This window comes from Petaurus breviceps, unplaced genomic scaffold (assembly GCF_028583685.1).
Source record: "Petaurus breviceps papuanus isolate PSGF00001 unplaced genomic scaffold, PetGlider_PUasm1.0 38, whole genome shotgun sequence".
Lineage (NCBI taxonomy): Eukaryota > Metazoa > Chordata > Mammalia > Diprotodontia > Petauridae > Petaurus > Petaurus breviceps.
Window position 1 is genome coordinate 23424771 of NW_027186304.1, and position 24678 is coordinate 23449448.

Below are 24678 nucleotides of genomic sequence, written 5' to 3' on the forward strand. Positions count from 1 at the left end.
AATCTAAGGAAATCCAGAAACTAGAAGAGGAAAACATGGCGGAGTGCATTTGAGCAGACCACCTGGAGAAGAAGGAAAAATAATCCAAAATTTGGGGACTGTCACAAACCTGATACAATGGTATAGTTAGTAATGGTATATTTTAGTTATTCAGGTACTAGTTAGATAGCACTGTCTGCCAGAAGTGGAGTAGATATAATAGCTTCTTGCCTTAAGGAAAGGCATGACAGATTAGTCTAAGAGGGATAGGAAACTCTAATGAATGAAATTTTGAAAACACAAAGGCAAATAATTCCATCTAGAAATTAAAAAAAAGTTTTATGAAGTAACTGATATGAATGTCACCAAAACAGCTTAGATTTCTAAATAATGTGTTCAGAAGATGGAAGCCTGAGCATATAAGAGATATATGTAAATGTGGTAAGAATAAAAAAAAAATAGCTAATATTTATATACCACTTAGTAAGGGCCAGACAGTGTGCTAAGCACTTTACAAATATCATCTCATTTGATCCTCACAGCAATCCTGGGAGGTAGGTAATATTATTATCCCCATTTTACATATGAGGTGACTGAAATCAAATAGAAAGATTTAATCAGGATCACACAGCCATATAAGTGTCTGAGTTCAAATTTTGAACTTAGGTTTTCCTTATTCCTAGCACTCTATCCATTGCATCATCTAGCTGCCCCTGTAATAATGTCAGGAGCAGAACTAAGGATTTTGAGGAAAACTAAGGACAACAAAAATGTTGTTTGTTTTTTAGCTATATTGGGGGAAAAGGAAGGATCAAAGAAAGGACTGCTGCCTGGGATGGATGGGACACTGATAATTGACACGAAAGAAGGTAGACCTGCTTAATTCTTACTATGTTTTTGTTTTTTTTTCTGCCAAGGAAAATGACCTTTATTCTAGAAATGGCAGAACAAAAATGCCTAACAAGGAATTAATAACCAAGATAAGTAAGAAAATAGTTAAAGTAACACGTCAGTGACCTTGCACGACCCACAAATGGTGGATGTGATCGCTGTTGTATTTGAAAGATCATGGAAGGGGCAGCCAGGTGGCTCAGTGAGTAAGAGCACCGGCTCCAGTGTTGGGATGACCTGGAGATCGAATCCCGGGCTCAGACACTCAGCACCACACCCAGAAATAACTGGCCGTGTAACCTTGAGCAAGTTACTTAACCCTGATTGCTTAAAAATTAAAAAAAAAAAAAGAGATCATGGAAAATGGGAAAGATGTATCACTGGACTGGAGAAGAACAAATGTAGTCTTGATATTAAAAAAGAAAATAGAAATGAAAATAGAATCTGCTTTCTAAAAGTCATTGTTCTTGACTTTGCTTCTTTGACTTTAGTTCCTTGACAAAATTTTTAATGAATCATAAAAGAGATGGTTAGTGAATATCTTAAAAAAGGAAGCAAGAGTAAAAAACCAGTGCAGTTTCATCAAGGGCAAATCATGCCATACTAAATTTATTTCTTTTTTTTTGACAGGGTTGCTCAACCGGCAGATCAGTGGAATATTATAAATATTAGTGCAATGTGGCAGCTAAAAAAAAGCCAATGCAGTTTTGAAGTACAGTAAGAGGAGAGAGCATTCAGGAATAAGAAAATGATAATTTCTCAGTGCTCTTGTCAGATTCTGAGCAGCCTAACTTAGGGAAGGACCTTGATAAACTGGAAAGTATTTAGGATGAGGAAGAGCCTTGAGTCTGTGCTGAATTTGTATTGGTTGAAAGAACTCTGGACATAGTTTACTTGGAAAAAAGACAACTTGGAAGGCTTGATGAATGTCTTCAAATATTTGAGTCGTTGTTAATGTGAAAGACAGATTAGACTTGTTCTTTTTGATACTACAAGGCAGAACCAGAAGCAATGGATGTAAATTGCAAAGAGGTATTTTAGGCTTAAAACAGAAGGAAAAATTTCTTAACAATGAGAGCTGTCAAAAAGTAGAATGGCCTGTCACAGTAGGTAGTGGTTTTCTGTTTATTGGAAATGTTAAGGCAGAGGTTGTATGTTCTTATTAGTTATAATAGTTTGGTTTGAATTGGACTACATGACTGCTGAGGTCTCTTTCAGTTTTGGAATTTTATAGGTGATTCTAGAAACTTGTCTGTAAAAGTTAGAAGAAATCACTTTAAATCATAGTTTAAAAAAAATACATCTCCAGATTTCCAGGTTATTTTGGTGGCAGTCTTCACTTGATATACCAGTTTAGAGTTTGTATGACAAAGAAGGAGAGAGTTCTGGGCTTGGAGGCAGAAAGACCTAAATTCGGGACTCGGCTGTGATAATAGCTAGATGACTACTGGACAAGTCACTCAAGCTTTATGTTTGAGGCAACCCCTGGGAACTTAGTACAGAAGTCGCAGAGAGGTTGTGATTGACATAAAAATCATAGGTGCTTGGCATAGTCACGTAATAGACCAGTTCAGAAGTCATCAGAAAGACCTTCTCATAGAATTTCAGAGCTGGAAGGGTCCTCGGGAGCCATGCAGTTCAAACCATATATCTAGAAGAGAACCTTTTTTCCAGTACGTGTAACAAGTAATTAATGAAACTTGAAGACTTTCAGTGAAAGGACTGACACCTGGTTTTTCTCTTAATCAGCTCCCATATTTTAATAGTAATAACTGCATCAGATTTTTTAAAATAGATTTTTAGTTTATTTTTTGCCTTTACATCCTCTACTTTTCCCAGCATATCCAAACCCTTTCCACTCATCCCCCTCCCCGCTCCCCCTAGTCATCTTGTATAAGAAAAAAAAAGGGGAGGGGGGATAGCAAATTAACCAGTACATAAAAAGAGTCTGATATTATCCATGGTGTTTCAAACCTGCATCCCTCACCTTTGAAAAGAAGAGAAGGGAAGTACCTTTTCTTATCTTTTCTTTTTAAATTTATTTATTTTTGGTTTACAACATTCAGTTCCACAAGTTTTTGAGTTCCAAATTTTCTCCCCCTTTCCTCATCTCTCCCCTCCTTCCCCCCAGATGGCATGTAATCCAGTATAGGTTCTACATATACCTTCACATTAAACATATTTTCACAATAGTCAAGTTGTAAAGAATTATAACCAATGGAACGAACCATTAAAAAGAAGAAACAAAACAAAAGAGAGAGAGCCAAATAGTTTAGCTTCAGTCTGCATTCTGACTTTGTAATTATTTCTCTGGATGGTGGATACCTTTTCTATTATGAGTCTTTTGGAGTTTTCTTAGAACCTTGCATTGCTGTGAAGAGCCCAGTCTATCAAAGTTAGTCATCATAGATACAATGTGTCTGTAATTGTGTACAGTGTTCTCCTGGTTCTGCTCCCTTCGCTCAGCATCAGTTCAAATAAGTCTTTCCAGGTTATTATCGAAGTCTGTTCCCCATTTCTTAATAGCACAATAGTATTCCATTACATTCATATGCCACAACTTGTTTAGCCATTCCCCAGTTGATGGGCATCCCCTTGATTTCCAGTTCTTTGCCACCACAAAAAAATAAAGCTGCTATAAATATTGTACATAAGGTCCTTTTTGTATAATAAAACATATAATTAAAATTAATAATAAAAAATTAATAATTAAAACATATAATTAAACATTTGTATAATCTCTTTGGCATACGACCCTAGAAGTGGTATTGGTGAGTTAAAGGGTAATGCACATTTTTATAGCTCTTTGAGCATAGTTCCAGATTGCTCTCCAGAATGGTTGGATCAGTTCACAACTACACCAACAAGGCATTAGTGTTCCAATTTTCCCACATCTTCTCCAGTATTTATAACTTTCCTGTTTTGTCATGTTAAGCAATCTGACTGGTGAGATGTGGTACCCTAAGAGTTGTTTCGATCCTTTCTCTTTTTAGGTCCAGGCTTGGTCCTAATAGCTCAGCATTCAGGTGCTCGTGCTGTTCTCTCCATTTACGTTGCTCGGCCGTTGTGCTCACTCTTTCCTTGCTTCTGCACACTCCATTCTGTCTCAGTTCATGTGACTCTTGCCATGCCTGTCCTTAGTGTTCCTGTGTGCCATTTCTTTCAGCACAGTCATATTCCACTACATTCATGTGCCACAGCTTGTTCAGCCATTCCTCAAGTGATGGGTGTTGACTTTGTTTCCATATCTTTTCTACTGCAAAAAGTGCTGCTCCAAATATTTTGGTGTATGTAGGGCTTTTGTTATCATTGACTTTTTTTTTTTTTTTTTTGCTTTTTTGGAGGGGGGAGTGCAGGGCATTTGGGGTTAAGTGACTTGCCCAAGTTCACACAGCCATTAAGTGTTAAGTGTCTGAGTCTGGACTTCAAATCAGGTCCTCCTGATTCCAAGGCCGGTGCTCTATTCAGTGCAACACCTAGCTGCCCCCATTATTGACTTTTACTAGGAGTAAGTGCCTAGCAGAAGAATGAATGTCTTTATTATTGAGTCACTTTATTGGAATCACTCCAAATTACACAGCAGACATTTTCAAAATTTGCACTTGAAAAATATTAGATATTGTTGCACTTATTTTGTTTTCATTTACAAAGTATTTTCTTAAGTTCTGCTAACTCTCATCAGGAAGCTTTGGAACAAACAATTGTTTCTATGCTTTCCAGTTTCTAGGATGCATCTTAATTGATATTCAGAGGGAAAATTACCTCTGAGAACAAACTATAATTAAGATTTAACTAAGAGAAGATTAATAAACTGAATATCCAACTAAAATATTAAAAAACTAAATAGCTCAATATAAGTACACAAGAAGAAATTCTGAAAATTTAAGAAGTGCATGAATTGGAAAATAAGATTGTAGAACTTTATAAATCTAAAAACCAGTTTTTGAAAAGAATAAGAAAATTAATACACCTTTAGCCAACTTGATTTTAAAAAGGACAATCCTGTTGAATTTAAAAATCAACAGTTAAACTTAGAAATAAAGAGAGTGATCAGAACCTACTATAAAGTGTGTATGCACAGAAATCCAAAATGCCCAAATTAACAATACCAAATAAAGACCTGAAATAATCCAATCATAGACAAAGACATAGAACTAGCTGTAAAGGAATTAACCCCTCCCCATCCAGAAAAAAACAAACCCAGAAATTTTGTCCAGTTTGGGTTTACAGTGTGATTTTTTTCAAGTTCTTAAAGAACAGTTCATACCTTTATTACATAAATTATTCAGAAATTGAGAAAAAACACTTTGTCAAACTTCCTTTATGAAATACTGCTTTACTTCATAAACTAAGGAAGAAAAAAAGCAAAGAAAAAGACCAATCATGTTAATTTATATAGATTCAAAAATTTAAAGAAAATCTTAACAAAAAGATCTAGAGCAATTTGTCAAAAAAACATTCACTTTCATCAAGTTGGATTTATACCAAGGTTACAAGGATGGTTCAACCTTAGGAAAATGCTTAACATAATCATTTGAACCAATAACATCCCATACCAGTACATTTTAGAAAGATTTTCTGTAAGAAACAGAGATTCCACAATACATCCCTGGTAGATATCCTTTATACTCTTCATGTTCCTTCATGTAACTTGCTCAGGTTCTTCCTCCTGCAGTTTCAATTTGTCATTTTTGAGGGGCTGTCCTTCATTTCTCTGATAACCCTACTCTGAGAACAATGTTTCCTTTTCCCATTCAGCTTGTTTGAAAAATCCTAGGGCATTTTTAAGATTTTAAAGTTTAAATGCCTTCTGTGAAATTGAGACCTATTATCATTTTCCTTTTCAAATTCAAAAATGTCAGTTTGTGGAAGGATGAATAAGGTCATATTGAATGTGGAGCTGTTTGAAACTTGACAAAACCAGTCATTACAAGTACAATGTATTATATTTTGAAGCTGGTAGGTGGTAGAAATTGCTGAATTAGAATTATCGGAAGTTGAATCTGTGTCCTTTGCAGATCATTTTATTGTAACTGCTGGTTTTACATGAGCTTTAAGTCAGTCTTAATTCACAAATACTTTTTCTTCCCACTCTTTGTGAGACTCGTACACATGCAATCATTTTTGCCTCAAATTAGTTATGGAGACATGCAGTTGATAAATATTGCTTCAAAGAAAGCTTTTCATGTCATCCATGTACTGTACACTAAACTGGTGATGACACTTGCCTGGGAACCCTGTTGAAACATCAAAAATGTGTTTCTTCTTCAAGATTTGTTCTCCCAACCCGCCATACAGATCGAATTGGAATTCTAATTAGGAAATACTTTCTGTCCTGGTATCCGCTTTCCAAAGAAATGTTGGTACAGAGCTGTAGTAAAAGAGTAATTGAGTTCTAATCATTAAATCCTCCCATTCCTTGTAGCAGTGATATCATTTTAGTGGGGAAAAAAATGCAGAAATGCCTCATGAGGTTCCGAATGGGGTGTTCTTGTCATGGCATCTCTTTCCTTAGTTGATATTAGAAACTGTTCCAGCCAGGTGAGGAAGAAAATGAAACGATAAATGAAGTTATAGAGGATAGGTGCAAATACAGATTCTTCTTTCAAACCTTATAAAGCAAATTGGAAACCTCACTAATGCTTTGGGCAGTTGTCTGGAAGCCTTGCCATTAAAATGCCTCCTTTGATGCAGGGCTGAGCCATTAATTTCTACTCGGCCTGTTTGGTAGGACCTACTGTGTTAAAAAGCACTATACTAGGTGATCCTTAGGGAGAATATTTAGATAAGTCATAATATATACACAAACTAGAATCTGCAAGTACAGGAATACATCATTCATAAAAAGCTACATTTTAAAGGAAAGTATTAGCAGATTTTTCCATTTAAATGACATTCACCAAATATTTTTCAGTAAGTACCAATTCAACTTATATAAAGAGGGCTCTGGTCACAATTCTAATTAATTAGCCTTTATGACAAAGACACAGTTGAGACGATGGGGGGGGGAGGGTGGAGAGTTCTACACAACAGGGAGGGATTTGAAGAATCAGAAAGCTTCCGTATAGGCACCCAGGAGCCTCTGATTAATGTTATTGGGGTCAAGAAAAATACACATTTACCAGAATGTTTACATGGGCCAAGGAAACCTAAGATATGTAGATTTTGCTGCCTTTAACCTTTGCACAACACCTTATCCTTCTCTCCATGCCAAAAAGGGAAATAAAGACCCTACCTGATTCATTTTTTGACTTCCCCCAAAACAACAGCTTTCAACCTCACTAATTTACTAGGATTATCAGGCTCTTACTTTCTCACCATTTACTCCTTGTAATCTGGCCTCCATAGCAGTAATGGCTTCTTTATTTTCATATTTTGGGTTGTGGTTTTTTTTTTTCTTCCTCTAATTTTTGCTGCATTTGCCACAGTGAATTATCTACTTTTTGATGCTTTCCTCCTAAATGAATTTATTTTATGCAAATAATTATTTAAATGTCTTAGAAAAGACATAGATGACATGCTTTTGCAGACACAAAGCTAGAAGATTTAGCTAATGCACTGGATGACAGTGTAAAAAAGATTCTGATGGGCTAGAACATTGGACTGAAAAATTAAGCTTAATAAAGATAAGTATATTAAAATCTTATAAATAAGTTTTAAAATAGCAAGTATAAGATAAGAGTGTGTTTATTGCATTTTGTCTGGAAAAAAATGGGGTGTTTTTGCATAGAACAGGCTCATTGAAAGTCATTGGATGATTTGGCAGCCAAGAGACAAATAGTCTGTATTATTATTTCATAATTTAAGTACATGTCATTTCTACTTTTATTACTTCATAACAATGACTTCAAATTTACATTCTACATACCATTATAATTGCTTAGTGTATGTGGTAAAGATATTTGTCAGAAAATTTTTTTAAAAGACTTTTCTTTTTTTTTTAAGTAATTGGGGTTAAGTAACTTGCTCAAGGTTACACAGCCAGTTATTTCTGGGTGTGGTACTGAATATCTGAGCCTGGGATTCGATCTCCAGGTCATCCCGACACTGGAGCCTGTGCTCTTACTCGCTGAGCCACCTGGCTGCCCCTACTTTTCATTTCATTCAAATTCATTGAATTTACATTCAATTTTTCATTTTCATTTCAATCATAAAAATTATGCAAAAAAATAAAAACAGGAATACAGAACAGGTACATTAAGAAAGCCATAATTTCACCCATGAGAGATATGATAATTCCACTGTACGTACTCTGCTCTGGTCAATCCCACATTGAATGTTAAAGTCATTTCTGAGCCCCACAGTTTAGGGATAGGAGGAAATTGCAGGTGAAGTGCTGAATTTATTGGTGGGGGGAACCTTAAGACTTTATAGGTGGTTGGAAAAGCTGACAAGTTTTCATATAAGCAAGTTTGAAAATGGATTATAGTTGGGGAAAAGCACTCTCTTAATCTTTGGACCAGTAATCCCCAGAGGGGAGATTGTATAGTTACTCTGTTTGAACAGAATAATACCACATTATATGCATCATAGAAATGTTGGGAGAATTCATTTATATTGGATAAAAGAATAGCCACAAAGGGTGGATCCTGCCCTCTTTTACCGCCCCGTAGAGAGGAAATTAAGAGTGAACTCCTAGCAGTTCCTGGATCCTCAAGAGTTAAAAATGAGTCCGTTTTAGGAACCATTCCTTAGAATCTCCCTTTCTGAATAGTGGGTTTTGTTTTGAAGCCTATGATCTTATCTGTTTAGAGAACTCCTTTTTCAGTATAATTCAGCACCTCATCTGCAAGTTATAATCTTAAGACAATTGCCTGGACCTTTGACAGACTTACATGACAGGACCATGGCCATACATTTATATATGAAGCACAACCTCAGACCAAGTGTTCCTGCCTCTTAAGCCTGGCCATCTGGCCATCATTCCACACTGCCTAACAGTATCATTGGTAAATTATTAGATTTTTGACTCAAGCTACATAGCACTTGGACAAAAGAAATGACTAGTTCATTCAAAAACTGATGTAAAGAAGGAACCTCAATCCCCATTATAAATAAAACACAGACCTTGATTAAAGATCTTTAGCCTTTACTGGTTTGAGCACTGTGTAGCATAGTCCCTGGAACATTTTGGTGCTTAATAAACACTTGATGATTTCTAAAATTTCTACATCAAACGAGGTATGATACTTCTAATCACTCTGTGGATAGGGAAGTATAAAAAGTGGGGTTTCTCAGTGCTAGGACTCATCTTCAATTCTTATGTACCATTGTTTATAAATTGTCAGGAAGAGAGTACACAGTGAAATCTCTTCAGTTTTTCATTTAATTTTTTTCAGTTAATGAAAATCTACCTTTTCCTTTTGTATTGAAAAAAGAAAAATAGGGCCTTGTAGCAAATACACTTAATAAGCAAGCAAAATCGTTTCCTACATTTGCTATGTCCAGAGGTAGGTAACATGTTTCATCATGAGTCCTCTGAAATTGAGTTAGAGAAGAGGGAATGGTATAAGGTATTTATAGATGTAGAATCAACAGTACTTGGCATCTGATTGGATATAAAGGGTGAGAGAGAAGAAAGAATTGAGGATGACTCTGGGTTGTGGACCTGTATCTTTGGAAAGATGGTGGTGGCTTTACCAGGAAAAAAAAAAGGGGGAGTTTGAAAGGAAAGGATAATGAGCTGTGTTCTGGAGATGTTGAGTGTGAGATACCTACAGGATGGGATGTCATGAGCCACTAGGTGGCGTAGTAGTTAGAGCACAAAATCTCAGTTCAGACTGGCATCAGACACTTAGTCTGTGTGATGCTAGGTGAGTCACTTAACTCCAATTTGCCTCAGTTCCTCATCTGTAAAATGGGGGCACACTGGAGAAGGAAGTGACTAAACCTTGCCCAGAGAACCCATGGAAAAAAGATACAAAGTAGTTAAAATGTAATATGTGGGAAAGGCTCTGGTATAAAAACAGTATTCTATAAAAGGTGGCATTTGAGCAGAATCTTAAAGGAAACCAGATATTCTGAAAAGTGTGGGTGAAGCAGAAGAACATCCCAGGCATGGGAGACCACCAGTCATTTAACCTCATTTTTCTCTTCCATAAACAGCATTTAGATTCCATGATTCTTTCTGTGGATGTGGATGGAATTTTCCATCATAATTCTTTTGGAGTTGTCTTTTAGTCTTGCCTTAATGAGAGAAGCCCAGTCTATCATAGTCAGTCATCACAGAACTGATGTGTCTGTAATTGTGTCTGCTTTTCTCCTGGTTCTGCTCCTCTCAGCATCGTTCATATAAGTCTCTCCAGGTTATTATGAAGTCTGGCTGGTCCTCATTTCTTAGAGCACAAGAGTATACCATTACACTCAAATAACACAACTTGTTCAACCATTCTCCAATTGATGGGCCTCCCCTCAATTTCCAGTTCTTGGCCACCACAAAAAGAGCTGCTTTAAATATTTTTGTACATATGGATCTTTTTCTCATTTTTATGATCTTTTTGGGATACAGCCCTAGAAGTGGTATTGATGGGTCAAATGTATGCACATTTTTTATAGCCCTTTTGGGCATAGTTCCAAATTGCTCTCCAGAATGGTTGGATCCACCAACAATAAATTAGTAGAAACAAGTATTTTTAAGGTGGGGGGTTTTGATCCTGCTTTCTACAACATGCACAGTTTTGTAGAACCAGGCAATTTATTAAACTTGTAAAGACTTTTCAACCTTCCAATTTCTACATGAAGTTGAGAAACTTAATAAATATGGAAATCAAAAGTCATAAAAGCTTTAGGTGCTAGAAGGGAACTTAAAACTATCATCTCATTCAGCCCTCTCAATTTATAGATTAGGAGACTTAAGACTCAAAGAGGTTAAGTGATTTATCCAAGGTTACAAAAAGAGAAAGGGAATTGACAATGAAATTCAGCCAGTTTTTCTGATTTGAAGCCCATTGTTTTTTATTAGACTCTAAATGAATTCAAAAATAAGGCTCTTGTGAGTGAAAATATCCAAAATATAAACCAATCTCAAAAATTATAAGTATAGAATATTCAGCTATGCAAAATAAACAGCATGATTTGAAATGTAGGCAATTCCATTGTTCATTTCATTTAAAAAACAAACATATCTCCCCTATAAAATCCTTCTGACATGTAGTGGCTACCAGGATCATAACAGATTACTTGACCTATCAATGCCTCAGGTCCCTGTTGAAGAGTAAGTTGTAGAGCAGGTACTGATTGATTGATCTGCATTGGTAGAAGAATTTCCTCATTAGTAGTTGCTTATACCAAGGAAATCACAGGAATTTCTCACGCCAATGAAATTTCAAAAGAAAAAATCCACAGAAAATAGCTTTTTCAAATGTTTTCACAATAGTACTATTAGGTAGTACAGATATTAATATTCTCATTTTATAGAAGGAAAAACTGAAATCCACAAAGTTTAAGTAACCTGATTGGGATCATATAGCTAAGTATCAAAGCTGAGTAATGAATTCAGGTATTCTAATTCTAAAACCAGTGCTCTTTTCACTATACCATGAATCTCAGATCAGGTTCATTTGTTTCTTCAAATGTGGTGCAAATAGTTTGTAACAGGAGTCTATGCAATGAGCTTTAGAGTAGATAAAAACCTGCTAGTATGTGCATACTAGAAAATCATCCAAACAAAGAGGACATGAAATTTTGTCCAAAAATTTCTGATGGGTATGCTAATTTAAAAGGTTTTGAGAGACAGAGTTTCTGGGTAATTTAATAATTTTATCAATAAGGCCAGCAGGTTATTAATAAAAGAATGGTCATTTGGCTGTCTTTCTCACAGTTTAGATACCCTTAGGTGTTCAGTGAGGGGGCTGAGAGTGACCCTTGGACTGAGGAATCTCTATTCAGACCACTCCAGCCTTGGGCTGTCTAGACAAAAGGAACTACCTCTACCCAAACTTGAGTAGGACACTTTTTTTTAGATTAAATTCCTTGTAAGGTTGGGTGGGGTCTGGACCGAAAGAGAGTTAATGTAATTTCATTAGCAGTTATGTCCTGAAGAAGACAGAACTTTTTAAAAATCTGGACTTTGGAAAAAAGGAAAAGCTCTAAATTTCTCGAAGATATTGGTTATCAATAATAATTTCTCACATGGGAAAAGATTCCTCTTTGCTTCATCTGTGGTGATCCCAGAGGTTCATAAAGAATATAAGGTGGAAAAAGAAATGCAGTTTTCAAGGGCAGGTCCCTGGTCCACCTGTGATTCCTCATTGATAAAGGAGTCAACAGTTGATATTTGTAGTTTTTTTCCCCAGTAGATAGAATAGTTTTGGGGCGGCTAGGTGGCACATTGAATAGATCACCAGCCCTGGAGTCAGGAGGACCTGAGTTCAAATTCAGCCTCTGACACTTAACATTTACTAGCCATGTGACCTTGGGCAAATCAACCCCAATTGCCCAGCCTTCCTTCCCTCCAAAAAGCAAAAAAAAAAAAAAATAGAATAGTTTTTAAATTCCACATTTCAGCAATGTTTTTCACATATCCAAACAAAATAAATTATGGAGAAAAATGCAGAATACTTTCCTAGCCATCCTCCCTAATATACAAGCTACTAATATAACAAGTTAAATATTTAACTTTCACAATGGCATAACAAGTGAGGAATGATCAATCTTGGGAGTTTAGGACTTAAAGCTTCAAGGAACCTTAGAACTCATCTATTCCTGTAATACCTTTAGGTATTAGTTTTTCTTGACATTTACAAAAAACAGCATTATAAGATATTTTATAGGCATCTTAAATTCAACATTTCCAAAACACTTTACTTTCCTATGTGCTATTATTTATCCCCAAACCCTCTTTCTTTCCTAACTTCCATTTCTATTGAAATAATTTCATTTTCTTAGGCTCTCATCCCCCTTCTTTTTACCTTTCATATCTAGTCACTTGCCAAGGCTTATTCGTTCTACCTACTTAATAACAGCTCTCATCTCTGCCCCTTTTTCAGCTTAAAAGTACTACTACCATAGCTCTGGACAAGTGCAGCAATTTCCTAATTGACCTCTCTGTAATCTAGACTCAACAATCCATCTGCCACCTAACAGCTAAATTGATAGTCTTAAAGCACAGGACTACTCAAGAAAGAAGTTCCAGAGGCTCCTCTAATTGTCTTTAAGATAAAAATAGAAATTCCTCTATTTTAAAGTCCATCACCTGCACTCTAGCTTATTGCCTATTTATTCTAGGCCGATTACACATTATTTTCTATACCCATTCTTTCCCCTTTCCCCATAGACTATCCTAGCCAAACTGGCATGCTTACTGTTCGTATGTTATATTCACTGTCCCAGATGTTTGCTTTTTACACAGTCTTTCCCTCCCCTCTCCCACTCCCCATACCTAGAATACCCAAACCTATCTTTGTTTCCCACTTACTGATGCCCTCATCCCTGGGAATTACTTTTGTTTTGATTTATCTATAAATCTGTTTACCCTTTCTTTTGCTGCCTTTTGTCAGATTGTGTATAAATTCCTTAAAGGCAGTGACTGTTTCATTTTTGTATCTGTATCCCCAGTGCCTTGGCACAATACTTGTGGGATGGATAACTGAATGAAACTTGAGTTTCCCTTAATCTGATAGTAATCTGATGTGTTCCATTCCTTTTGGGAAAATAAGGAGTATTAAAATTTTTGGTACAAAAAAGTGTGAGTGCCAAGTAAGACTGTCACAAGTTTCTCTGAATTTATTTTTCCTTCATTTACCATCAGTACTAGAAACTAATATAGGAAAACTTCTCAGCGACAAGTAAAGGTTTTAATTATAGCTGTTTTTGTAGGTAAAAAGATTCTAAAATTCAAAAGGTACTTTACATACATTTTTTCATTTGAAGACAGGGTATATGTTTTCTCTTCATTTTCTTCCCCAGGAATTAAAGTTTTTGGGTATTTGCTCAAGTCAACTCAGTCTCACTGGTTCTGGTTTTCCAGAAAATTAATTGAATGAAACTGATAAATGATGGTCCTTTGTGGACATTTACTACGTATCTTCGAGGAATCAAGGTTCCAGGTGAACTACTACAGTTTGTGTATAACTGTTGACCAACACTGTAGGGAAAATAGTTGCCTTACTTTGTAAAATACTCACTTCACTTTCAATGATTTGGTAACACCTTTACACTTCCTATATTGCAATATGGGGAAATTCACCCAAGAGAAAGGGAAAAGATCATAGAATAAGCTAGGGAAAAAAATTTGCTAATAGAATACAAAGTCTTTCCAGAAAATGTTTGGAATTTTAAATTTAATCATTTAAAAAATATATATATGATGACCTTTAACTTTACACTAAACATCTCTGTTAGGGACCATGTGGAATAGAACTTTAGGCTTGGAGAGAAAAAGACCAGGGTTTGAAATCTGCCTCCTTGAGTTTGCAGTTTAACCAAGAGCAAGTCACTTATCTACTCTGAACTTCAGTTTTATCATCTTTGAAATAGGAATAATAGTTCCTGTAGTAACCTAAAGTTTATTGGTTGGTTGATTCAAATTCAGTAATGTATTTTACAGTCCTTTATTACTCTTAATTAGTGTCAACTGTCATTGTCTATTTTCTTCTCTTTTATTAAAATACTTTATTAAAAGTATTTTATTAGAGGTGGCTAGGTGGTGCAGTGAATAGATCACCAGCCATGGAGTCAGGAGGACCTGAGTTCAAATCTGGCCTCAGACACTTACATTTACTAGCCATGTGACCTTGGGCAAGTCACTTAACCCCAATTGCCCCTACCAAAAAAAAGGTACTTCATTAAAATTCAGGAAAAAAAAGAGGAAGTGATTAATGGAAAAGCATCTCAAAACATCTGAATAGTCTTTTGAATTTTAAGAATTTTTTTATGCACATATATAGCATAGATATAGATGTTTGTCATAAAAACGAATTCTTCACTAATTCAGATGGCAACCCATCTATAAGAATAAATAAGTCCCAGAGAACTTCCTGAGACACATAGAGGCTCAGTGAGTTGCCCAAGGTTACACAGTTATCAACTTCCAAAGGCATGATGTGAACACAAATCATGTTGACTAGGATTCAAATATATACTGTACCATAAGTCTCTAAGAATGATTCATTTGTCAAAAATGTAGGATTCTTAAATGTCACGTCAGACTTTGTTAGTTAAATTAGCTAGTACTATTTTTGTATCATGCCTCATGTTTTACTCAGTATGAGATGGAGCATGTATTTGGTTTTTGCAAACAGACATTCATTTTAAGTACACAGAGCTGACGTGTCCATTCAACAGAATAGAATGCCAGATGTACATCTTAAGGGCATTCAGTGGGTGCCTTTTCCTGTTGTAGTTGAGTTTGTAGGTTTGGGGTTGGGTTAATTTGGTTTTTTTGCATATTTAAGTAGTGAAATGTGGAAATTAACTGAAAATGTTTATTCAACCACTGTATCGGCTACTTTTATAGTAGAAAGGAAAAGCTGCTATATAATTCTCTGCAGCATACTTTTCTCAGAAATAAGATTCAGTGTGTTTTCTGTGTTTATTAAGGCTGAAGGCTCCATATTAACAAATTGGCACTTAGTTTGAGAACAAAATAGCAGCCTCTTGATTCAAGGCTATCTAGAATTAGATATGCCCTTTGGATTAGAAGTTCTTTATATAAGGGTTTCTCTGGATTTCTTGTTCATTGTGCCAATTCTGTTTTAAAAGATCATGGTCACTGAGCACCTGCTAAATTTGGATTTTTTAGTCAGAGACTGGGAAAAAGGAATTGTTTATTGTTATTATAAATTATAGCTTTAGGGAGCCTAAGACCTATGACTAACAGATACCAACCATCTCTCCCCACCAACGTCTCTATATTGCCAATACATATTAGGCAAATTAGGTCTTAACCTCCAGATTTGGTAGAGCCTCTGTTGCCAATCCATTCTGTTCCCCACAAATGCTATTTAGAACTGGCAAAATCCAGGAAATAATGTTCAATTCAGAATCGAGAATTGGTAATCAAGTGCTAGTTTAAAAAAAAAAAAAGATCACTTTGTGTCATAGGTGAAACCTAGTATGCTTGTTTACAAATTATAACTTCTCCATATCTCTACAATAAAAGTGCCAGAACATGTGAATAAATAATGTAAAGCTAGCTATTCTGCCTTTCTTTAAATTACTTCTGTAGTATGAAAAAATTTTCCTAAAGTTTTTTTTTTCTTAAAATATTTTAGGCAGTACCCCTTTAGGCATTTCTATTCCATCCTCCAACCTTTCCCCTCCCCCCAAAAAAATGTTAAGGATTGCTCCCTGAACATTTAATCCCTTTTGGGATACTATCTTCATTTTTTATAGCCCTTACAGATAAGTTTTTATCCAGAAATTACAGATAATGGCTATGAGAGGGACAGTTTATTCTGGGTACAAGAAGTACTTAATGGTTTCTCTTTTGTCACAAATCAAGAAGACCCCTTCGTATGGAACCACCCATTATTTACTACAAAAAGAGAAAGGGAAAAGCAATTTCAGAAGTTAACTTGGATGACATAAGGAATGTTTAAATGTTAAATGAATGAATGTTTAACTATAACCACCACCAAGAATCTATGTAATTACCATTGTTTTATATTGGCAGGATTTGTGTGACTGCTCATCTGCTAAAATGGCTTAGTAAGTAAGCCTCGTTGGTTACATTTGATTCATATGCTACCAAAACAGTTAACTTTTACTGAATTTGCTTCTTTAATAAACCAAAGATTCCTTCTACAACTTTGTAGCATTTGTCTGTTTATACTAACACAAAATAATGTTTAGTAGTAGTTAAACTTTTAATCTGTCCCATGAAAACATATTAGTTATTATCTACTTTTATCTTGAGGAACTAATAATTGAATTATCAGAGTAGAAAATTCTCAGCTTCTGTTTGACTGTTAATGTTAAAAGTACAAATATCAAGTAAAATATGACCAAATATATATTTTCTTTTGGGGCAATAATTTTTTTGCTCACATTGTTTTCTTTTTTTGTTTGCTAGCACAAGTAGAAGTATTGTCTGCTGCACTCCGGGCCACCAATATGGACACTGAGGGAGAGAAGTTGGTCAGCTTAGACAGGGAAGAAGATTTACAAGATGAAATCCTCATAAAAGAGCTACGGAAATGTAAAATAAATCAAGACGATGCTGTGCCTTTAATCAGCGATAGTGTTGAGGTAACAAATTATTTGTTACATTGGAATAGTTTGAGTAACCAACATTAGGCTGTGTGGGGAGTAGCTGTAGCTAAAATCTGTAGTCAGAAGGGTTATCCATTCCCGTTGTTGCTGATTCTTCAGCTTTCCATACTGTTATCAAGTAGAAGTAATCACTCTCACCACAATCTGTCTTTGTAACATCAGCCTCATGTTGAGTGCTTCAGAAGTTAGACCCCAGCCCTGTCTACATGACCATTTAGTAGCCTCAATGTTAATGTAGCTCACTGCAGTGAAATAGTCTTACTGGAAACAAAGCCCTTTATAAAGAAAAAAAAATTAACTCTTTCCTTTTCTTTTTGGAGAGGTGCTTTGTTTCTGATCGGACCATTTCACTGCAGCAAGCAGCACAGTATCTGAGCAGGAGAAGATCGGGACTTGAGGCCATGTTGCGGAGGGCCAGTGACATTATCTGGACTCTGGAGTGTGAGGGTGGGTACAATTACTAGCATCATCTTTGGTTTGTACTTGTAGCTAAACCTTTGTAATCATTACCCAGTTCCTTATGTCCCACCCCTCCTCATCAAACATACCAATGTGTATGTATGTGTATGTTATATGTATGTATCAGACATACCTTATTTGTGTAGTGGGACACAGGACTCTCTTTCGTTCTACCAACTGTCCCAGCCAAAGAGTCCTTTTGTAGCATGATCATTAGGACACTTGGAAAGAGGATTTGGGGGAAAGGGGGAGAGGGTGGCACTTTGGGAGAAGGTTCATACAGTCAGAGTGAAATTCTATTCTTTCAGTTAAGTCACATTAAGCGTAGTTAGTTATATAAATAATGCCACAAAAATAAGCTCCTGTGCATTTGGTATCATTGTAAATGGGGACAGTATGATAGCTTATTCTTATTTAAGGAAAACTTTTGTTCTTGTTTTGCTTTTTAAAAATGTATGAATCAAAAAATGTGTCAGTGAGAGGAAAAAGCCAGAGGGCTATTAGCAGTAAAATCTCATGTCCTCTATAACTACAGATTGAAAACAGATTTTTTTTTTTACATATACTCTATTAACAGTCTAACTCAGAATATTGGTTGTATTTCAAAAATAGTCCCCAATTCTAAATTTTAAATGTTATGTGACTGTTTTTTAGAATTACTTGTTTTCATATGTTGAATAACCTGTGTGTTTTACATAAGATTGTTCAGTAAGTTTTGTTTGACATACGGAAAAAATACCAGAGAGGTTTAAGACATTTACTATCTGAATTTGCCCGAGAGGGGGGAGAAGTGCAGTGAATGAGGGCAAATAAAAATGATGCTGTAGAATGTGTTATAAATAAATCTTTTGGCAGCCTTTAAGGTAAGGATATCATTAAGACCTTTAAATGAAGAAAATATCTAGACACACAACAGACTTTTTTTTAAGTAGATCTTTTTTTCTAAACAGAGTATGGATTCAACTATTAACTACTTGCATAATGATTCAGACTTGAGCACCGATAGTTTTAGCCCTGAAGATGAAAGAAAATCTAAAGTACAGGTAAGTAATAGAATATCCTTCAGTTTCATTTGTGGCGTACTGATTCTTGTTTCTTTTCTTAACCCATATTCATTGAGTGATTTTTCTTAGCTCATTTTGAATACATGTACAGATAGTCACTAATCCTAATTGTGCTTTAATTTTTTTTTTTTGCTTTTCTAAGCTTATATTGTGGCTTCCATTTTGTTTGGGTGTTATTCTCATCTCTTGATAAGATAGTTCATTTGTTATTAAATACTTTCAGCCTGATATTAGTTTTCCTGTGTCATGAATAATATTTTAAGATAACTTGTATATCTTTTTATCTTCTGAATAGTAGACTAGATTTTTAAAAGCTATTCAAGAAAATGTTGATATCTTTTTTCTTTCTTATTTTAGGATGTTGTGCCTCAGGCATTGTTGGATCAGTACTTATCTATGACTGATCCTTCTCGTGCACAAACTGTTGACACTGAGATTGCTAAACACTGTGCATATAGCCTTCCAGGTGTGGCACTTACACTTGGCAGGCAGAACTGGCACTGCCTGAGAGAGACTTATGAGACGCTTGCATCAGATATGCAGGTGAGTAAAAGATTTTAATTAAGTTAAAGATAAGCATAAAGTTTTTAATTTTTGTTCTTTTCCTGGAATTTTTTAGAATTAAAGAACTCATATAAAATTTTATCTAATGCTTAAAGAAGTATGACATTTTAGATGCCCAGAACATTTGAAAATCCTGAACTCCAAAGAGCTTTTCATCTCCTTCTGAATCATACATAGTTAGGCTTCGTTATTTTGTTCAGAGTATTTTGACTTATCCTAAACTAAGACATACAAGCAGTTTTCAATTTTGTGAATCATTTTTATTCCAAGAGTTGATTTGTAAGTTGATCATTTGGAACTCCCCAAAATAATACTATAAATGATGTTCAGGTTTTCAGACTAACCCACAAAAGCCTATTTTATCTGTAATATACTTGAGCAATAATATATCTAATACTAGCCTGAATTTCAGTTCCTGACACCCAGGGGTCTGTGCAACTAAGAAAGGAGAAAGAAGAATATCCTCAAGTTTTAGTAAAACAATGAAGTTAGAATTCTGGTATAGGGGGTAGATGAGATTCTTTTGGACAATCAAAGGCACCATGTAGACAAGCCAAACCTGTTTGAGTGCCTATCTACTCGCCTTTAAATTTATACTTTTCATAAATTCTTTCCTTTCTCCCCATTTTAGTCCACAGATTTTATAAAATTTCTTAGTTTTTAAGCATTGGCTTCTGTAGCAGGGCTAATAGGAGTTCCCAGGTGGGTTAGGGTATCTCTATCTGTATTATTTTTATTCTGGAGAGAATGAATTATTCAAAAACTACTTATTATTGACAGGGAGATTTTTCTTTTATTCACTACTGTGCTACTATACTAGCACAGATAATGGAGAATCAATTGTAGTAACATCTTGGCAGTTTTATTTCAATTTCAAATTTTGTGGGTTATGGACATTTTAATTTAAATTTAATTTCATACACCATTAAAGATTAAGCACTCGGTGATTTATTTACTAATGCATAGTTATTTATGTTTTGCAGTGGAAAGTTCGGAGGACATTAGCATTCTCCATCCACGAACTTGCAGTAATACTTGGAGACCAATTGACAGCTGCAGATCTGGTTCCAATTTTTAATGGGTTTTTAAAGGACCTTGATGAAGTCAGGATAGGGGTCCTTAAACACTTACATGATTTTCTAAAGGTAATTTTTACAGTTATTTTGCCCACTAAGGTTATAAGCCATCCATCCTTTCCTACTCCATGTTAAGACAGTGGTTTACAATTGAGTTTCCAGTGGATCCTTCCAGGTATAAAACACTTTCTGATGGACAGTCTGGATCACAGTGCTAAGTGATGCCATCAAGCTGTTTGTGCTAGTTAGTATTCTACTGGATCTTCTGTCCCACCCCCAAAAAAAGACTTATGTTCAAATAACAGATTTCTTTTAGCTTTATTTAAACAGCTCGTATTTACATAGCATTTTGTGTGTAAAGCTCTCTACACATCTCATTTGATGTGTGTATTACAATTAGTGATAACATTGTACTCCGTTACGTCATTTATTGTTATAGCACAATGATCAAGATCTTTTACTGTCACACTGTTTATTCCAGTATTTATACCGTGTTTCCCCGATAATAAGACCTATCCCGAAAATAAGCCCTCCCCTTACTGTGTAAGATTCCTCTAAAATAAGCCCTCCCCCGAAAATAAGCCCTATTGAGATTGCTACCGTAGTGAAGGTGATCCCCTGCGCTACACGCTACATTACGGTACCCTCTGTATGCACCATCCCCCCCCCCTGTGAAACTCATGCCGCGCTCCAAGCTGTATCCAATCAGAGCTGCAGCAGCGAGCGCGTCATCCTGTTCTTCCCCAGTGATTTGCTTGCTGGCGCCATTGAGAGCAGTGCCGCGGAGGAGAGCTGAGGCAGGACAACATAAGCCCTCCCCTGAAAATAAGCCCTCTGGTGTTTTTCTTTCCAAAAAATTAATAAGACAGTGTCTTATTATCGGGGAAACACGGTAGCAGTTGAACCATGACAGACTGTGGTATTACATTTTCTCTATGCACAGTAATGTACAGCAAAACTATAACTGGACACCTAAAAATTTGTTTTGATACAAAATGAGTAACCAAAATAGCCAATTTCTGTTGTAGTATGAGAAATTAGGAAGTTGAACTTTGTATTAGCCTCTGGAGCAAAATTCTCTTTCCAAGGGACCATGATAACCTTGAGCCTTCAAATTGCTTTGATGTCCAACTCTTGTCTTACTGAGTTTAGAAGAAGCAAACAAATATATTTCATTTGTTGATTTAACTTAAAGTATTTGGAGAAGAGCTGAGTACATTTTTGATAATCCTATTCTGACAAAAGATAAAGGTTCTTTTTTCAGTTATTTAACATTCCCTCTGCATTCTACTTATCAATGTGCTAACAGCTGTTCTGTGCCCTGCCTTGATGAAAGTTCCATTCTATTATTCTAGCTTCTTCATATTGACAAAAGAAGAGAATATCTTTACCAGCTTCAGGAGTTTTTAGTAACGGATAATAGCAGAAATTGGCGCTTTCGAGCTGAACTGGCTGAGTATGTTACACTTTTTGCTACCTTTTATATTGGAGGTTTGGTTTGCTTTTGAGATGAAAGATTATGTATGTGCTTGCTTTATTATCTAGGCTGTGGAGTTAATTGTTAAGTTATAAACCCACTTTGTACTTTTAAATACTTTAAGAGAAAAGTTGTAGTATAAAATTAGAAATCAAAAAGGCTTCAGTTCTGATCCAAGCTTTTTTTCAAGTCCCCATTGTCAGCATTTATTAAGCACCTACACTGTCGGGTGCTCTGCTAAATACTGGAGATCCAGAGAAAGGCACAAAAACAATCCTTGCCCTGAAGGAGTTCACATTGCAATATGGAAGACAGGTATAGACAAACAAGATAAAGGATAACTGGAGATGATCCCAGAGGGAAGGTACTTAAGGTGAAGTAAATTGTTACAGGAGTCTTCTAAGCACTACTACCTGGCTTTCAGTGGATTCTACAGCACTCTTATCGTATTAGGCTCTTGAGTGACTTATAGTTATGGTAAAACTTTTGACTTCTGGGGATGAACATTAAAACTTGTATACATATTGCCACTACAAACCTTGACTTCAGATATGGAATACATAAAAACTGCTGCTGCCGCTCTTGCTCTGGGAGCTAAGGTTGTTGCTACTTGTTGCTGCCAAGAGATTTGAAACTGCTGCTGCTGCTGTTGATCCCTGAAGAAATTCATAGCTTCAGGGCTCCCACTCCAGCTTCTGAGGGAGCTTCTACCTCAAAGAGTAAGAAAATTCATAGGATTGACTCACATTAATTGGGTTCAGGCAGGATTCAGAAAGCTGTCTGTGAATACTGTCTCCTTTACTCATCCTATTTCATATGGACTAGAGGCATTATTGTATACCTAGAAATCCCTGACAACTTTCTTGTACTTATAATTGTGAAAATATTAGAACCACAATTCTTTGAACTTCACTTCCTCACTAAATTTAGATTTTTTTAGTTAATCTTGTAAGGAAATGTAGTGTTTTATAGTATCTCAGAGGGCTGTTAAGGGTATACATTTGGAGAAAAGTGCTTCATAGTCTAGCTGCCATTTAAGAAATAAAGAACTTGGGAACAGCATCAAGTTTTAAAAATAAGTTATACTGATGTCTTTTGTTTTTTATACCATTGTTATTTCTGGTTATGTAACCTCTCCTCCTCTTCCTCTTTCCATATTGAACCATTCACTTCTTCTCTGTTCCTCCCCCCCAATGAAAAAGGAAAACAGTTAAACAGAAATTAAAAAGATACAGTAATAACCACATCTCACAGTTTGAACAACATTCAGCCTTTTTTTTATCCTCCTGCCTCTGCCAGGAGTAAGCTAGTATGTTTTATTATCTATTCTCTGGGACCATTATGGGTTTTTACTTATTTAAGAGTTCACCTTCCTTTTAGTTATCTTTCCATTTACACCATTTTTAATTGTACGTATCATTCTTATTTTAATCACTTCATATAAATCTTCTGAGGTTTCTCTTAATTCCTTTTATTTATCATTTCTTACTGAAGTTGCATAAAGTTTTAATGGGACCTCTGTGGTTCCATAAAATGCTGCTATTACTTGCCCTGCCGCTTATCCTAAAATTGAATGAACAGATAATCCCTTCAAATCATGAGGGACAAAAGGGGAGACCAAGGTGATCAATTAGGAAGTGAATGGCCCTGGAGATTCTACTCATTTCACAAGGTATAATCAAGTTACCAGAGAATCCATCCCAAACATTCCCTTTACATTTCATACTTCCCTACATTGAGAAGGATTGATCTGAGTAAGTAGTCAGGGACCAAATTGGGTCTTGTCCAGTGGATCCAGTTTATTTGTCCCCTGAAAATAACTGTAATTAAGAAAAAGTAATTTTCTGACTGCCATGGAGCCATTTGTCCCATTTTTTAACCTATAACAATCTATTAGCAATTATGTAACCAATTTTAGAAATTAATTTCTATTGGAAACAGGCTTAAGGAAGTTAAAGGATCTGTACATAGACAGGAAGCATCAGAGTCAGGATTTGAATCTGGGTTCATCTCCAACTCCAAGGCACTCATTACTACAACATCCTGCCTCCTTAAATTAATCAACCAGCAAGCCTACTATATGACAGTCACTAGGAATGCTAGTCTAAGAAAATTCTGGTAGATTTTAGTTAGTTTGATATATGTTAATCATGATTTCATATTGTGATTTCCCAGCCAGTTGATAAAGATTGTTCATTAATACCTGTAATTAAATAGTAGAATAGAATTTACTAAAGTGGAAATCTGTTTTCCATTTAGATAATGGAGTCACCATAAATTTAAAAAAGAGTCACGACTTTCATCAAATTAAATGGCTCTTTTGCTTACGATGAGGATCCATAACACAAAATAGTTTTTAAGTTAAAGAATTTTTATTCATTCATTAGTTGTTATGTTTTTTGACACTATTCATTTTTTTAGGCAGCTGATTTTACTTCTAGATTTATACAGTCCCAGAGATGTATATGATTACTTACGGCCAATTGCTCTGAATCTATGTGCAGACAAAGTTTCTTCTGTTCGTTGGATTTCCTACAAGTTGGTATGTTCTAAACTTTTAAATTTGGGATAAGGAAACTGTAAATAAGTAACAATATAGAAATTATCCTTTATTTCTCCAATTTTACATTTCTAGGTTAGTGAAATGGTAAAGAAACTGCACATGGCTACACCATCAACATTTGGGGTAGACCTAATAAACGAACTTGTGGAAAATTTTGGTAGATGCCCGAAATGGTCTGGTAGACAGACATTTGTTTTTGTCTGCCAGGTAAGTGCGGGATCTCCTTTTATCTACTTTTTGCTTTTCCTTTTATGGTAAGCTTTTCTTCTTCTCTACCTTCTCTGGTCTTACGAAGCAGTACTTTCACAGTCTGCTGCTTGCAGTACATTGGTTCTGAATGACGCACCTGATCACGGAAAGAATCCCTATAGGCTGAAGAAACAGTTGCCATAG

At 35.6% G+C, this 24678-nt stretch overlaps 1 protein-coding gene across 2 annotated transcripts in view; it reads left to right on the plus strand.

Annotated features, from left to right (window-relative positions):
- Positions 1-24678, plus strand: part of PPP4R1 (protein phosphatase 4 regulatory subunit 1) — an 88848-nt gene that overhangs the window by 59287 nt on the left and 4883 nt on the right. The window contains exons 11-18 of one of the 2 annotated variants that reach the window (XM_069099639.1): positions 768-848; positions 16883-17058; positions 18492-18584; positions 18963-19148; positions 20153-20314; positions 21601-21701; positions 24144-24264; positions 24358-24492. In XM_069099639.1, coding sequence (XP_068955740.1) covers positions 768-848; positions 16883-17058; positions 18492-18584; positions 18963-19148; positions 20153-20314; positions 21601-21701; positions 24144-24264; positions 24358-24492 — 1055 coding nt within the window. The remainder of the gene's footprint in view (positions 1-767; positions 849-16882; positions 17059-18491; positions 18585-18962; positions 19149-20152; positions 20315-21600; positions 21702-24143; positions 24265-24357; positions 24493-24678) is intronic. The other variant, XM_069099640.1, reaches the window with a different exon arrangement.